The sequence below is a fragment of the Camelus dromedarius genome, chromosome 5 (assembly GCF_036321535.1).
Source record: "Camelus dromedarius isolate mCamDro1 chromosome 5, mCamDro1.pat, whole genome shotgun sequence".
In the NCBI taxonomy this organism is placed as follows: Eukaryota; Metazoa; Chordata; class Mammalia; order Artiodactyla; family Camelidae; genus Camelus; species Camelus dromedarius.
The window spans coordinates 7,454,982-7,471,183 of NC_087440.1; the positions used below are offsets into that span (position 1 = coordinate 7,454,982).

The 16,202-nt window shown below is 45.1% G+C and overlaps 1 protein-coding gene across 2 annotated transcripts in view; it reads left to right on the forward strand.

Moving 5' to 3' along the window:
• Positions 1 to 262: 262 nt before the first annotated feature.
• ANXA2 (annexin A2) overlaps positions 263 to 16,202 on the forward strand; it is a 41,814-nt gene continuing 25,874 nt past the window's right edge. Inside the window, exons 1-3 of one of the 2 annotated variants that reach the window (XM_031452968.1) lie at positions 263 to 361; positions 10,192 to 10,250; positions 13,191 to 13,290. In XM_031452968.1, coding sequence (XP_031308828.1) covers positions 10,203 to 10,250; positions 13,191 to 13,290 — 148 coding nt within the window. In that variant the 5' untranslated portion in view covers positions 263 to 361; positions 10,192 to 10,202. Of the gene's footprint in view, positions 362 to 5,971; positions 5,990 to 10,191; positions 10,251 to 13,190; positions 13,291 to 16,202 lie in introns of those variants that run through there. The other variant, XM_064485550.1, reaches the window with a different exon arrangement.

The following is a 16,202-nucleotide window of genomic DNA, read 5'->3' on the forward strand; positions in this document are numbered from 1 at the left end:
ATTAACATGAGCGAGGACTGAGACCTCGACGTGGCGCTCGACAAGTAAAAAGAGGGAGGAAGAAAGGAGGCCGGCAATGGGCCTCGAGGAAGCCTCGGCGGTGCTTTGCCGGAGGGCAGGGCCGTGGGCGCGGGGACCGTTTCAGGGCGAGGCGGCCCCTGCGGGCGGGCGGCCGGGCCCGGGAGGGTGAGTCACCCCGACTCCGGGTGCGAGTCGGCTGGGGCAAAGGAAGGCGGAGCGTGTCGGGGCGGGGCGGGCCTCGCCTGCACCGCGAGGTTGTGGCGGCTATAAAAGCCCCACCCAGGCGAGCGGACTCCGCTCTGCATCTGGGGATACTCGCAGTGCGCGGCGTCCGGCCCAGGTAAGCGGGGCGCCCCGCCCGCCCGCTATGCCCCCAGGGCCGCCGCGCTAGTGGGGCGCGGAGAGGCGGGGAAGCAGACGGCCTTGCAGAGAGAAGCCCGGGCGGCGGAAACTCGGGAAGCCGTCCGGGGTGGGGGCTAGAGGGACGGTCCCCACTGAGGGCTCCGCAGGGAGAGGGCGCAGTGGCCGGGGTGGGTGGGTCTGGACAGGAGTGACTCGGCGGGGGCCAGGTGGGCCTGAGCCTAGGGGTGTGCAAGGCAGGGGGGGTGCAGGGCAGAGGGAGGGGGTCGGGCAACCCCCCGAAGTGCTCGCAGGAAGCCGGGTGAGGCAGCACCGGGGAGGGGGGCGGAGGGAGGCCCTGCATTCCATACGTACCCTGGGCGGCGGGGGGCAGGGTGTGGCCGCCCCGCGAGTCCCCTGTACCCTGTAGACTAGACTTGGCGGCGCTTCCCGCTACGTTTAACACGAGCGTTACGGCCATCTAGAAAGTAATCCCCGTCCGTTCCAAGTTACTTTTCTTTGAAACAAACGGGCATTTGTGAGGCTTGTGCCGACCAGCAGGAGGGAATCAGTGGGGAGAGGGTGGGGGGGGGGTTGCCGTAACCCCCTACCCCAATAAAACAACAAAACGAAAAAAACCTCAGCTCATTTTCCTTTGTCTAGATTATCTTGTAGGAGGGTAACTTCTGATTTCTGTGTCTGGAGAGTTTCCCACTTGGCCACTTTTGCATCAGGAAGGAAGTGTCCCCCATGGTTCTGTGGGGAGGGTTGTCACTGACTAACTCGCGCTAATGCGACAGTGAGTCAGGGACCGAGGGCACAGAAAAGGGCGTGGCCCCCCAGGCCGCTCCCTGTAGCTCTGTGAGGTGGGTTCCAGCGCCTGGTGTGGAAGGCTGGATTCCTTCAGCTCCCAGTTGAGAAGGTAGGAAGTGAAAATCAACTTACTTTTCTATAAAAGCGGTTTAAGGATGCTCATTCTTACCTTCCCCAATAAGGTTATTACCGAAGATTCAAAAAAAAAAAAGTTCATTCAAAAATAAATATGTAAAGCACACTGAGACCATTAAGTGCCACACCAATACAGAGTGTCATTGTTTTTGTGTTAAGATTTGCCATTTGAAAGCTATTTAATGGTATTCTCACTCTACGTGTAAAAGAGCTGTAATCTCTTGGGTACCCACTTTACCAAGAACCATAAAGTCCTGGAGTCCGAGGGTCTGGACACCTGCGATCAGACTGACTCTACTTATGGATTCTGTCCAAAAGTGTGTGCTACTGTACCTATCCAGAACTTGATGATTTGAAATGCAGAATGCACTTTCCCACTGAAACAATGTTATGGAAGATGCTTAAGTTCCCAGGCTAGCCCAGAAACCCCTACCTAATGTGCGCTGTATCAAAGTACTGATAGCACATGCCTAATTTGGGGGTGGGGGGAAGGGAGGATTGGAGCAGGGTGAGGGAGGATATGTGGGTAAGAAGAATAAATTACTGAAATATTTTATTGGAACTTTTTCTTAGTTTCTTAAAGAGTTTGGCCTGATTAAATTATTTTAATTGGAAATTTTTATCTTTGTCGCCCTTTCCACTTCTCTGTCTTCCTCCTGCCTCCTTGGAGACCCTCTTCCCTGACTTATTACAACAGCTGGTCTGTGCTTATCCAGTTCTGCTGTGTTTCCCCCCTCCTTTCCATTGTCAGTATACTTAGACCTGGCTGGAGGCTAGCAGATTCAATCAGTAGTTATTAATATTCAATATTAGGAATGGTTGGTGGTCCTGAAATCCTCAGCACCCCAGAGGAGCTGGGTTGTTTAAAAAAATAACAAAACTTTTTAAACCTAAACATATTTAATTTATAGTATTTGAAGCTATGGAATCAAGGACCCCCATGATATTCAGGGAACACGAAGGAAGACAAGGCCAGGTTCATTGTCCTCAGTGGTCAGGGGCGTTAAAGCCCATCCCAGCTTAACGCTGTTCTCCCTTCTAACTTCATCTAAGGTCTAAAAGCTTCAGTCGAGGCTTTGTCCAGAAGTGTCCATTGCATGGGCAGTGGAAGGGTGTGACCATCAGTGTACATTTTATTAGTTGGAGGATGATGATAAGGGAACCGACCTGGATTTAGTGATATCCTGCAGTGCCAAGTGGCCTGCCTGTAGTAAATGCCCAGGAAATACTGCTGACTCACCGGCTTCCATCAGGAGCTTGGTCTTGGACTGGCGTCTCAATATTTAACATCCTGTGTCTCTGAGCCTTTAGACTGCTCTATTGATTGACCTGCCGGCAGTCGTGGCCATTAGTTTCCTGACGAATTTCTAATTTAAGTAGTTTTCCTGGCAAGGTAGATATCCTGCCATAATTGCTATTGATTTTGGGGGCTGTGGGATCTTCCTGCACCGTTAGGCCTTGAGTCTGGCCTTTGTTCTTGGTCTTCGTGCAGGGCTGCGGGCCTGCCGAGGTGTTTCTCACTAAAGGAGGGTGGGTGTGTCACAAAGAGAAGTCCCAGGGCTCCTGGGCTTCTTGAAACATTCTTTCCACAATGTTTATTACACACCTGCTGTGTTCTGCTCACAGGCATAAGCACTGGGGAATACAGTAGTGAACAAAACAGACCAAAAATCTCTGCTCTTTAGACTTTAAATCCAGTGGGGAGAAAAATAAAATAGACAAATGAGTGAGCTGTGCAGGCAGTAATTGGATTTTGAACTGTACATTTTCTGAAATTAATATTAGTTTCCAAACTTGGTTGGGGCTCAATGCCCCTTGAATCCAGCTGTTCCGCAGATGTGAGCATCAGATTTAACCTACTTTAGGGAAGGTGCTGTTTAAAGTTATCTTGTGACTTAACCTGCCTTCCAGTTTTGATTCCGAAAATAGAAATGGAATGCTTTTTTGTTTTTTTCAAAGGGGAAAGTGATATTTTAATTCAAATAATGCTCCTCTTTTTTTGCCTTTGGGAATCCACCTCCCTCATTTTCCGTGGCGCCACACCCTATTCTAGTTGTAGGCTACATCAGAGGAAATTCCAGTCTTTAAAAAAAATTTTTTCCGCCCATTCACTGTCGGGTATATTTTTCCTTCTCCAGTTGCCAGACGCAGTCCCCATGCATTTGGTTGGGGAGCAGGTCAGCAGTAGGGGTCAGGAGATGCCCAGGCTTGTTCTGCGTGAATCAACTGAGATTACCTTCAAATTTCTCTTCTGGGGTACACCCTGAAGCTTTTAAACCATCTGAGCTCAATCATGTCCTGGAGAAGTCAGTAGCGTCCATGTGGTCTGAGTTAGGCTCCTAGGCTTGGTGTGGAAAGTTCTGACTCAGGGAGTGGCTGTCCCATGGAATCCTTGCCCTTTGTCTCTCTGCCACACCCGACGTTTCTTGCCTTAAGGAGACGTAGGTTACATTTCCACACTGTCCTGTGGACAGAGCCGGGACCCGAGGGGCCCTGACAGCACACAGGTGGGATATTGGCCTGTGGGATGGGGATGGGATCCTGATGAGAAAGACGCTGCCCTCCTGAAATGGTCTGCCAGGCTTTACAAAGATTTGAACAGAGGCTGGGGATTTCAGCCTCCTAGCCCTGAATGCATGGAGGTAGAATTACATTTGAGATGTTCAGTCCGAGGGAGAGGAGGAAAATTGAAGAAGCAGAGTGTCTTGGGAAAAAAGACATAATGTGGGAAGACTCGGTGTGTGTAAACCATCCAAAAATGTGAGCGAGCGCCTACGGTGTGCTAGGCACCGTGCTCAGACCTAGGAGGAAATAGGAATGAGTAAGAGAAAACCTGTGGGTGGATAGGATGGTAGACCGTGGTTAGACACTCCACTCTGATATTTCACAGACACACCGAGACAGGAGCACAGAGTGGGGAGAGGTACAGGAGAAAGGTAACGGTATTTTTTATATCTCCATGTCTCATGAGGATGCCAGCTGATGCAGACTGAGCCTTCCCAGCAAAGGGAAGTTGGAGAGCCCGGGCCTGGAGGTAGCCAGACAGTGCTGAGCGTGTTTGGAGAATGACGGCCCACTCTGACTTTGGTGCTTGGTGTGCATGCGTGTGTGTGTTTGCACATGCTTTATTTATGGAAAAGTTAAGTGTGGGAGATCTTGAATGCTGAGTTTAGACTTTTTTCTGGAACCAGCAAGGCCCCATCGGAACTGGCGTATGTGGGCCATGAAACACCGAAATTGAGTTGTAGATGTGAAGACCTTGATTTCCCAACCCTGAATGTGCTTTGTGCCAAGTGACATCATTCCTCCTGCTTGTCTCCTTCCGCCCACTCCGACCCCTTGTCAGGAGATTGATGGAGAGGCTCTTGAGAGCAAGAGGCTGCAGTGTGCCTGGAGGTAGCAAACAAATATTGATTTAGATCAGGCAGTAAGAGGGACAGGCCAGAGCAAGTGCCACTGTGTCCCTCTTGCTCGGTTGCTCAAGGCCACCGGGCAGGATTCCAGGATTTCTGGGGAATGACTTGCCCCTGTGACTCAGGCATTAATCAAGACCACAAAACCAAGGAGAAAAGCGTATGCTTTCAGGAAGGTTCTGTTAAGCAAAAATGCTTTGGGGGGAGGGGTGGAGAGTGGAGTACAGTGGGAACTTCACCCATACCCCCCACTCAAGCATTTTTTTTTCCCCCTTTTGGTTTAAAATTCCAGTCTAGTCCTGTAGACCCAGGACTGCACAGTCAGGGCTTGGCGGGGAATCCCATCCCTCCACCCCCACACCACCACCACTTTCTTGCTTTAAAAATCCTCATTTGTATCATCCAGTCCCTGATTGATTCATCATGGTTGCTAAGGATGTGTTTTGTGGTTACACATCAACACTCCACGTTTAAACTAAAGTGGGTGTGTCCACCAAAATGCTGGGTTAGTATCAGATTCTGCCAGGCACACGAGCCCTGTTGCAACGTGTTTTTGTTTGTGCGAATTAGTATTTGGGCTTTCTGGAGCTGGTTCTTAATTCATTTCAGTAGAACTTGGTTTTGTTATTTGAAGTGTTGACTTCTAGGTTTCCTTTGTTTCAAACTGTTTGCAAACTTTGCTTTACTTTTGTTATTGGGGGAAGAAGCTAAAGCTGTTTCGCTTGTACTATGTTTGTTGTATCTCTGTGTTGGAAGTGAAACAGTGAAGTTCAATAAAATCTGTTGGGTTTAGGGGGAAAAAAGGACAAACCCTTAAATTATCTTTAAGATAGTCCTTATGTTAAATGTAAGTTGCTCATTTTTCCAGCAGCTGCACAGATTTCATTAGTGTCTAGCTTTGCACCCTAAGAGTTTTCCCAGTCAGGCAATTAACAGTCTCATTTATTAATATTTTCAAAAATTGGAGGAAACTGTTCTGTTCCCTTTGCTAGGGTGGAGCCGAGAGCATGTTCCCATCCCAGTGGCGAGCTATTTCAAACCGGTTCGAAGTGGGTGTGGCTCTTTCTGTAGGTCTCTGTCTACCTCTCTAGCTGTTTTCTGTAAATGAAAACCTTCCCTGGTAAAGACGAGTTTAACGATCTTGTCTAGTGACCCAGCCCTTCTCTGGGAATGGAAGGTGCTGGTGTGTGGAGGTACTCATCAACAGACTGCTTTTGCTGATTTTTTTTTTTTTTTTCTTTGCAAGTTGAAACCAGTTGGAGTTCTGGGTGAGGCTGCCATGTTGGAAGGAGTGACACCATTTTCATACTCTGGAGAAGTCTGCCAGAACGGGAGTGGTGGCTCTGCTTTGAATGCTCTTATGAATTTTACATACGGGATGAGGACTCAGCGGGGGTGGAATTGTCTGATGTAGTGAAGAAACCAGGGCATTGGATGTAGCGAAGAAATGAGGGCTGTCTGTTACTTCTGAGGTGAAAATGTGTTAGCCATCAAGCTCGCCTGAAGTAGGAAATATGTATGTGGGTACGGGAGACACTTGCATGGGGTAACAGCAGGCTTCATGGATGTTGTTTTTCGGTTATTGTGACGTTTTTGCTTTTTCTGCAGGATGATTATAAATAATGTAAATGTTATTTATGCAAAAGAGCAGCTCACTGTTTCTGAGAGTTTATTTAGTACCTAGGGTGTGCAGAGGCACTCTTAAATCTGTGGGGGAACTGGGACTCTCTGGGGCAGATGAGGTAGAACAGGCTCCCTGCTTCGTTGAATTGTACTACGTATTTGCCGTTAGAACACATAGTGAGTGGCAGGAACTCAGTACACTTTGGCTCAGTGGATACTAGTGATACCAGAAAGCGTTTCTGGCATTGAAAGGTGGGAGGGAGCGCTGTGGATTGGGGGCTGCAGCCACCCTATTAGAGCAGATGCCAAGTAGCGGTGACTTGAGGACGAGCAGGGTCTGTAACTAGAAGAGACGAGGGTAAGGAGGTGGGGCAGGAAACGCGAATCCAGGTGCGGAGCCCTGAAGCCGGACAGTGTGTTTGGGGAAGAACAAGTAACAGTTTGGCTCAAGTCCACTGTTGCTGGGGAGGGGAGAGAGGGCTGGACGGAGCTGGAGTAAAAGATCACCACTGAACTCTCAGGAGGGACTGTGAACTGTTATGACGATAAAATAGAGGAATTTAGTTGCTAGTGGCCTGTAGGACTGATCCGATGGTAGAGCAGCACAACTCTGGTAGATTAAACAGAAAGGAAGATTTCTTGGGCGTTTTAAAATCCTGATTTTCTGACTGCTCAGTGTGTTGTGGCTGAGGGAGAAGAATGAACACGAATCAGATGGTCTTTGATTGTCCAGGACTGAGGGTGCCATCTGGGACATGGGTGGGCAGCTGTCTCCCAAGCCAGGGCTCCGAGCTGGAAAGGCAGCTTGAAAGAGCTACGTGGCAGAAACTCACTGCGCTGCTGTGCTTCAGATTTCCTGAACGCCGGAACCAATGTGAAGAACCTGGTCTACTACAGAAGTGGAATTTAATCCACACAGAAACATCTCTGTTTGACTTCCTGGTCTTCTGTTTGTTGTTTTGTTTTGGTTTATGTTTGTTTTGGCTTTTTTTTTTTAATTGAAGTATAGTCAGTTACAACGTGTCAATTTCTGGTGTACCGCAGAATGTTCCAGTCATGCATATACATACATATGGTCGTTTTCATATTTTTCATTAAGGGTGTTTTGACATTTTTATTTCTTAGCTGTTTACAGGGGGGACTAGAATTACAAGATGACACCAGTTTACACCTCACTGCAGACCTAGTCCAGTTCTGACTGAGCCCCAGGGGTAAGAGTCAAAACCAGGGCTTGAAAAAGAAAAACAAACAAAAAAAAAAACCCAGAAAAAAAACCCCAGGGCTTCTTGGGTGGCCCATGTCCTGGGGAATTTGTCTCCACTTTGGTGACTCAGCAGAAGGATACTGATGAGTCCCTTTGGAATGCTTCTTGCCCCAAGTTGAAGTTGGAGATTTCTTGCTATATCAAGACAGGCTCAAACTATCTGTGTCTTGACAAGAAATCTCAAACTTAGTCTTCAGCTGACCCAGCTACTGTGAAGGCTTGTGGACTAGGATTGGACCACGCCCATCCTGGGATCCTCTAGACCAGCACAGCCCCGTGAAATAAACTGTGAGCTGTATACGCAATTGTAAATTTTCGAATAGCCACATTTGAAAAAAGTTAAAGAAACAGATGAAAATAAATTTTAATAATGTATTTTATTGAATCTGATATAACCAGCATATTATAAATCTAATATATAATCAATATAAAAATTACTCAGATTTTACATTCTTCTCATACTAAGTTTTCAAAATCTGGTGCTTATTTTACATTGACAGTGCGTCTTGGTTTGGAATGGACACTTTTCAATGCTTGGTAGCCCCATGTGGCTGGTGGCTAGTGTATTTGGATAGTCTAGTCACAGAGCAAGACTCATAAAAAAAATAGAATTTGTATTTTAGGGCAGTTCTAGGTTCATGGAAGAATTGAGAGGAAAGTACAGAGTTCCCATATATTCCCAGCACACAAGCTCCCCAGCTGTCAAGACTGCCCACCAGAGCAATATGTTGGAAGTATCATTCTCCCTCAACGCCTGTAGTTCACATTAGGGTTCACTCTTGGTGGTGTATATTCTATATATTTTTGTTGTTGTTGTTTGTTGGAGGGTAGGTAATTAGGTTTATTTACGTATTTATTTTTAGAGGAGGTACTGGGGACTGAACCTAGGACGTGCATGCTAAGCATGCACCCTACCATTTGAGCTATATTCTCCCCCTGTATGTTCTGTGGATTTTGACAAACTTATAATAACATATATCGACCATTACAGTATCATGGCCCTAAAAATCCTCTGTGCTCTGCTGATTCATCCCTCCCTCCTTCCCCTCTAATCCCTGGCAACCAGTGATCCTTTTCCTGTCTGCATAATTGTGCCTTTTCCAGAAAGTCGTAGAATTGAAACCATACAGACTGGAGCCTTTTCAAACTGGCGTCTTTCACTTGGTAATATACAATGAAGTTTCCTCCATGTCCGTTCATGGCTTGATAGGTCATTTCTTTGTAGTGCTAAATGATATTACACTGTTTGGATATAGTTTATAGAGGAAAACTTTTTACAAATCAGGGTTATATTTTAGTGGTGGGACATATTGGGGTGGGGGGGTTGCGGTGTCTGAGAGTTGTGGGAGTAGAGGAATGGAATAGCGGTGATTCTGTTTTTGCCATGCTTAGAAATCTTCTGTAAGCATCAAGAAAGGAATGGTGTAGGAGAGACAGCTCAGGATGAAAATCTTGCGGAAATGTATCGATAACCGTAAATAAAGGCTAATCCTCTTCTCTTCCGTTCCTGTAACTCACCCCACACAGAACCTGGAATCTGAGTAATCCAAAGCCTTCTGCCATATTAGCAAATGTCTATGTTAGATTACTCCCCCCAAGCCAGTTGTGAAAACATTTAGACTAAGCAGACTGTTGGAAGGGAACACAAAGCTGGAATTGCATGCGCACAGTTTCCTTGATCAAAGAATATTCAGAAAAACAAAATAAAAACCAAAGCAGGAGTTGCTGCAGTTCAGACATCATTCCCACTGTTTGAAGATGCAGCTCTGCTCTATTTCCTTTATTTTGGTGCTGCTGCTGAATGACCAGTCCTGTCTCAGTTGAGGTAAATTTCATGCCAGTTGAGCACTTTTTATTGGCAGGGGTTGGTGTATCAATTCCGAGAACTGTGATTGCAAAGCTAGAAAGCCGATTCATCAGGCTGTAGTGTCACTGCCTGATTAAGTGTATTAACTGGAAGATGACTTCATTTCAGCCGTTCTGAATCTTAAATACAAGGCTCAGTCTTCTAGGGACTGAGTTAATGTCAGAAAATCTGTCCGTTCTCTCTCTCATAAACAGTTTAATATCCTCCAAGCATTGGTGAGCTAAGAAAATAATTCTAGATCGTAGTAAAGTTTCCATTTAGGCATGAGCCGACATGAAAATGCCGTTGATTTCAATTTACATCCCTAGTTTTCAGGGCCTTTTTCAATATATTAAGTTACTGGTGAAAACTACCAAAGTAATGGCTAGTTTGACAAGGTAACCACTTCTTACAAGAACTGGCAGATTCAGTCTTACCCTGCTTGAGCACGTTGCATTCGTCTTGGGAAGCGTTTTGTTTTTGTACTTGTAAGTCAGTCTCTCTCGGTTCTCTTTAAACGGAGTGAGAGCAGGTCCACCCCAAACGGAAGGCAAACCATTTCCCAGCTTTTATTTTCCCAGTCATACAACAGGAATGGCATCTATTTGCAAAAATTACTCTAATATCATCAGATGAAATGGTCCAAGAAATAGAGATTAGTACAATGAATCACTGTGCTTCAGGGGAAAGGAAAGCCTCTTCATAATAAAGACGTTTTGTTGTTCCTTTTCTTCCAGCTTCTTTCAAAATGTCTACTGTTCACGAAATTCTGTGCAAGCTCAGCTTGGAGGGTGATGTAAGTATATCATTTTCACTTTGTGTAATTTTTGCAGATGGGACATCTCTCTGGACAACCGTGCTCCTTCCTTTGGTTGTACATCTAAGGAAAATGAGGACAAAATTCAGTCATTCCCCCTCCTGGCTCCCCATTACTTTAGCTGTTTCTGGTAGTTCAATCTGAAAGAAACGTTATGGCACTGGAAACTGGGGGCATCACGTTGAAATTGAACAGACACTAGTGACACTGAGGTGGCTAGAATTTTATCCTGCTATGTACTTAACATGTCAGTAGTAGTAATTGTTACAATGATACGTGACTTTTAACGTCATGCCCTGGGATTTTATTAATGGTTGGCATGAGCTACAACCATATTGAAAAGGATCCTGCATGTTTTGGACTTCTTTTGGTGTCCAGGGTGTTATTCCAGACAAGGACTTCTTAAAAATTTAGCTCCTGGGAAAGCTTTTCTCCAAAAGAACTAGGACCTTTTTTTTTTTTTTTAAGCCAAATAATGAAAGTATTATAATTCGTATTTCCTTTTTTGCTTTGACTATCAGGGAGCTCAGAAATATATTTAATTGTCTTTCATAGGAACCTGGAAATTCTGCTGTATTTGCTTTTTTTGTTTTACAGTTAAAATCTTTAAAAGCTATATGCAAAATTAATAAGTCACTGCAAATGGCTTTAGTAATCAAGTATAATGTAAATTCTGAATATGTAAAGTATCTAGTAATACCATACATCTCTCACATCATCTTGGCAGAAGTGGTTTTTATGAAAGCTCAGTAGTGACACTGGTTTGTAGGCATAAATCCTGCAAATATTTCAGAATGTGCTCTCCCGGAAATTAAAATACAAAGCACTTCAAGTGGGTGAGCAGCAGCTTGGGTCAGGTGGTGCAGAACTCTGTCTCTGGTGCTTCCCATTACACTGTTCAGATAGATGACGTCTGTGAGTGCAGGTTGTATGGAGTATAAAGCCTACATCGTTTTCATCTTCCCCTTGGAACTTGTGCACACTGTTGGCAACCCTGTAAGCTGCATGTTGAGGTCCAGACAAGTCCAAGAGCTGCATACGTTTTTTTCTTAATGGATCAGATCATTAGATCATTTTTAGTATCGAGTTTTACAAGAGGGCTTTTCAGGTGGCCTTTGAAGTTACTCCAGTATGATGTGTTTCCCTGTGTGGAGAGATGGGACAGCAATAGAAAATGTCTAGTATTCCCCAATACTTTGAGGAAAAAGAAACAAAACTTTTGCCTCCATAATTTGATTTTCAGACAAATGGATTTTACAGGTAATAGTTTCAATTGCCCATTTAATTTTGTTTCCAGAGATACTATAAAATTATGCAAAACTTTTCCCTACTCACTGTTGTTTTTGGCATAAGACAACATAGTACCGGTAAATGAAACCATATGTGATCTGGCTCAGTGAGCAGACTGCCTGCCTTTGTAAGTGATTGATGGTGTTTTAATAAATAGGAAAATGTGTCCCCTTCAATTTCCATCCACATTTTGTAGCCACCGTGGCCAATGCAGTAAGTATTTTAGAATATCTTTTCCTGGATGTGTGCTCCATTTCCACTGAGCTAGTCCTCCAGGAAAGTTTAAGTAGTGAAATTATACAGAAAACACCCTGGTCATCCACTGTGTTTCAGAGCTATAAATATTAACTGGATTTACTTTTTGGCCAAGGTGGTCACAAGTACATTTTGAAACATTTCGTCCAGTCCTGAACTTAGAACTTTGTGCCTTGTCCTGGGAGACACTTGGGAGGAAGGCATCTTAGTTTTTAACCTGTGCAACCTCACTGCTCTAAGTGCTGGGGTGCCTCGAGATGTGATGCCTGTGGGTGGAGAGGTAAAGTCAGGGCAACTCAGTCTCGACTTTTCCCAGATACTGAGCCATGGCAAAGTCATGATGTGATGGGAAATATATACTGGGAGGAAGTGGGGGTAGGGAGCCTTGACATTGAAGGAGAGGCTGTGGCGGATGGCTCCACTGGCCATCAGCCAATCTAAAGAACATTGTCAGTCCTGTTTGTCCTTTGCTTTGGGACTGGATAGCAGGGAAAAGGAAAGCCGTAAGAACATTCCAAAGGAGAGACGTTAACACTTCAGAAAGGAGCACAGATGTGGGAGCACATTATCGTGGGGGTGGGTAGATCCTTCAGATCTGGAAGGGTAATGGGCTTTGAAAAACATTGGAAAGGAAGAGGCATGGCTTAAAGGCAATGAGAAAAAAAGATGCTAGGAAGAGTGGTAGGCAGAGAGGTTCCTGTTAAAGACAGCAGTGGGGGGGTACGGACACAAGAGACAGGAGGCGGAACTTGGCTGACAAGAGGCCAACAAGAGGATGTGGGCCATGTGGCCTGACCACCTGGGTGGCACAATGGTGGCCGAAGTAGAGGGCAGAGGAGGAAGCCGCTTCCCTCCCTTAATCTGATAGTCAGAGATAAGCAGGCAGGCGTTTTACATTTGCTTTTTAAAGAATTGTGAGCTCAGCGATACAGACCCATTGGAAATTCACATGCCTGTAGCAAAACTTGGCTAAACACACTTGTCAATCAGGCATTTCCACATTTCCAGCTTGTTTCAAATTGTTGCCAGCCCATTTTAATGCTCTTCAAAGCCTTCCCCAAAGAAATGGGTGGTTTCAAGTGCCCAGCTTTGCGTTGTCTGCTTTTAAGCTTGCATGAAAAAGTAAGATGAAAAATAGGAGTAGATACACCAGATCCTAGACTAGCTGAGCCTTTGAAGAATTCTCCTGAGAAACACGGAAATTTCTTCTCCTACATGTGACAGCGTGTTAATACTTCCCGAGTTACCTGGCCTAAGATGATGTAAATGATGAAAAGAAACAATAGGGAAAAAAATCTATTTTAGGAATCGATATTTCAACAAGAGAATTTTAAGTGTGTGTGATATTTGAGTATGTTTGTCTTTTCACCTCAGCACTCCACACCCGCAAGTGCGTACGGGTCAGTCAAAGCGTACACCAACTTTGACGCTGAGCGGGATGCTCTGAACATCGAAACGGCCATCAAGACCAAAGGTAGGCCAGACATTTGTCCTCCCCCGGCAGGCGTTTTAAGTCTTTTTCTTGAATCTTCATGCACTGGTCATTTGAAATTGTCGAGCTTTAATGGCGTGGTCTGAATCCACCCCATCCCATCCTTCCCTCCTTCCTTCCTTCTCTCCCTCCCTCCCTCCTCTCTTTAGAGAGAGAAATATTTCAGACATGAGAGTCTAAATCAGCCAGTTAGCATTGTGACCTGGAAATAGGTCTTAGCTAAGCATCAGGAGGTCTGACCCCCTGGGTGTGTGCTTTGGGCTCAGCTCTTCACTTAGAAGCCTCAGTGCCCCTCCTAGAAGGAAGAAGTTGATCATGGTGATCCCTGAGGACCTCTTTTTGGTCCTCAATCCCCTTGAATTTCATTACACTTGTTGGAAAAAATGCTGGGAACATTTTACTGCTTGGCTCTTAGATTGATCTAATGAGCGAAAAATTCAGAATTTTTTTTTAACCCTGCAAGTCACGCCACTCCTTTGGCCCAGAGCTCGAATTTGAAGAGCTGTGGGGATGACTGTGTTTCCTCCAGTTCTAGGATGAGTAGGAGGATCAGGAGGCAGAGAAGCCTCCGTTCTGAAATAAAGCAGAGAAAGCATTTAATTGGGTAGAGTCAAGCAAGGACCTGTCCAGGTCATCATGCTGTTTTCTGTGTCTACAAAAGCCAATGTGCAGACATTTTTGGCTTCTGTTAACGAAGCATGTGTCTTTGGGGTTGCCCCAGCCCCAGATCCCTGGAAACATGATAATGGTGGTGATGCTTGTGATTCACCACACTCTTTTCCCCTTTTGGACAAAGCACTTCCTTTCACTGTGAAGCTAGATGGAGATGCAGACGTGACAGCAGCCTGAGCAGCTGCTGGTTCATCCCCAGCTGACGAGCTGTGGGACGTGAGGATGGTGAGTGTTTTCACTGGCACGCTCGTGCCGTCCACGTACAGGTTCCTGGCAGACTGGGGACCTCAACCAGGGTGACCTGGGGACCTAAAACTAGGCTGACCGTGTGTCCCTGTGACGCCTGCACTTCTACTGAGTGTGCCCCTTTCACTTTCAGAATTGTCTTATTTTGCAATAAGGTTAAATTACGGTGGTCACCTTTCCTAAAACCCTTGGAGGAGCTGGTGACTGTGTTTCCAGGGAGAGGAAGGCGAGTAGAAAGATCCTTTCTGTCCTGTGGTTCTAACCATGAGGTTTCCAAGATCGACTTCAAAGCCACCATCGTTTCCATAGGGACCCTGTGGGCACCTCCCAGAACGGCTGCCTGGATAACCTAAGAGGGAATAAGGAAGCATCCACACTAGGCGTTAAAAAAAAGTCATCTTCTTTGGTGCTTTTACGTGACCCTACTTGTCAAAGGACGGGCTTGAACATCAGGAAGTCACTAATCAGAAAATGAAACTGAAGTCTGCAGGGCTTATCTCACTGCAGTCAGTCCTACTCAGCGGGGCCTCAGGGATGAGAGTGCGTGCAGTTGTGTATTCAAATCGTAGCTCCACCACCAGGTCAGTCACTAGCCTTCTGACTCTGGGGAGACAGTCAACTGCGTTAGGCCTCAGCTTCCTTACTATAAAGGGGGGCTAATCACAGTTCCCACCTGGCGTACAGATAGGTCTCAGAATGTGTTCCACAAGCCATTGTAGAAACACATCGAAGTTGAACAGTTAACGCATCTGACCAAGATGGTGCCTTTTACAAGCCTGAGACAAAGGCTGCTTTTATCCCTGCATGAGAATGCTTTTAGCACACTGGAATGTAAAGATTGCGCAAATGAACTCTGGTAACAGCTGAAACTCCCGTGGCTGTAAAAATACCTTCAGGCCCTTTCTGAGTTAGTAGAAAAACATTGTAGTTTCCTGCATTCTGGTCAAAAGCAGCTGACACCACCAGCTACTTTTGTTTTCAATTGAAGTATAGTTGATTCACAATATTGTGTTAGTTTCACTTGTACAGCAAAGTGATTCAGTTTTTAATATATATATTTTCAGATTATTTTGCATTATAGATTATTATAAGATATTGAATATAGTTCCCTGTTCTTTACAGTAAATACTTGTTGCTTGTCTATTTTATGTATCGTAATGTATACTCCCAATTTATTCCTCCCTCCTTCCCTTTCCCCTTTGGTAAACCGTAAGTTCATTTTCTATGTGTCTGAATCTGTTTCTGTTTTGTATACAGATTCATTTGTTTTACTTTTTAGATCCCGCATAAAAGTGATATCATTTAATATTTATTTCCTCTGACTGACTGAGTTCACTTAGTATGATAATCTCCGGGTCCATGTATGTTGCTGCAAATGGCAATATTTCATTCTTTTTTTTTATGGCTGAGTAATATTTATTTACAGGTATACAGCACATCTTCTTAAACCAGTTGTCTGTTGATGGGCAGTTGGGTTGTTTCCATGTCTTGGCTGTTGTAAATAGTGTGCTGCTGTGAACATTGGGGTGCATGTATCTTTACGAATTAGAGTTTTCATCTTTTCCGGATATATGCCCAGGAGTGGGATTGCTGGATCATATGGTAGCTCTATTTTTAGTTTATTAAGGAACTACCATACTGTTTTCTGTAGTAGCTGCACCAATTTACATTTCCAGCAATAGTGTAGGAGAGTTCCCTTCTCTCCACACCTCCTCTAGCATTTGTTATTTGTAGACTTTCTGATAATGGCCCTTCTGACTAGTAAGAAGTGTTACCTCATCAAGGTTTTGACTTGCATTTCCTTAATAATTAGTCATGTTGAGCATCTTTTCATGTGCCTGTTGGCCATCTGTAGGTCTTGTGAATGAAAAATATTGCCAGCCATGTCAGTATAAAGGATGCTGTGGCCATCAAGTATCAGCCACTTCCGCCACCCACCCCTGACAGCGGAGGGAGCTCAGGATGCAGACAAGCAG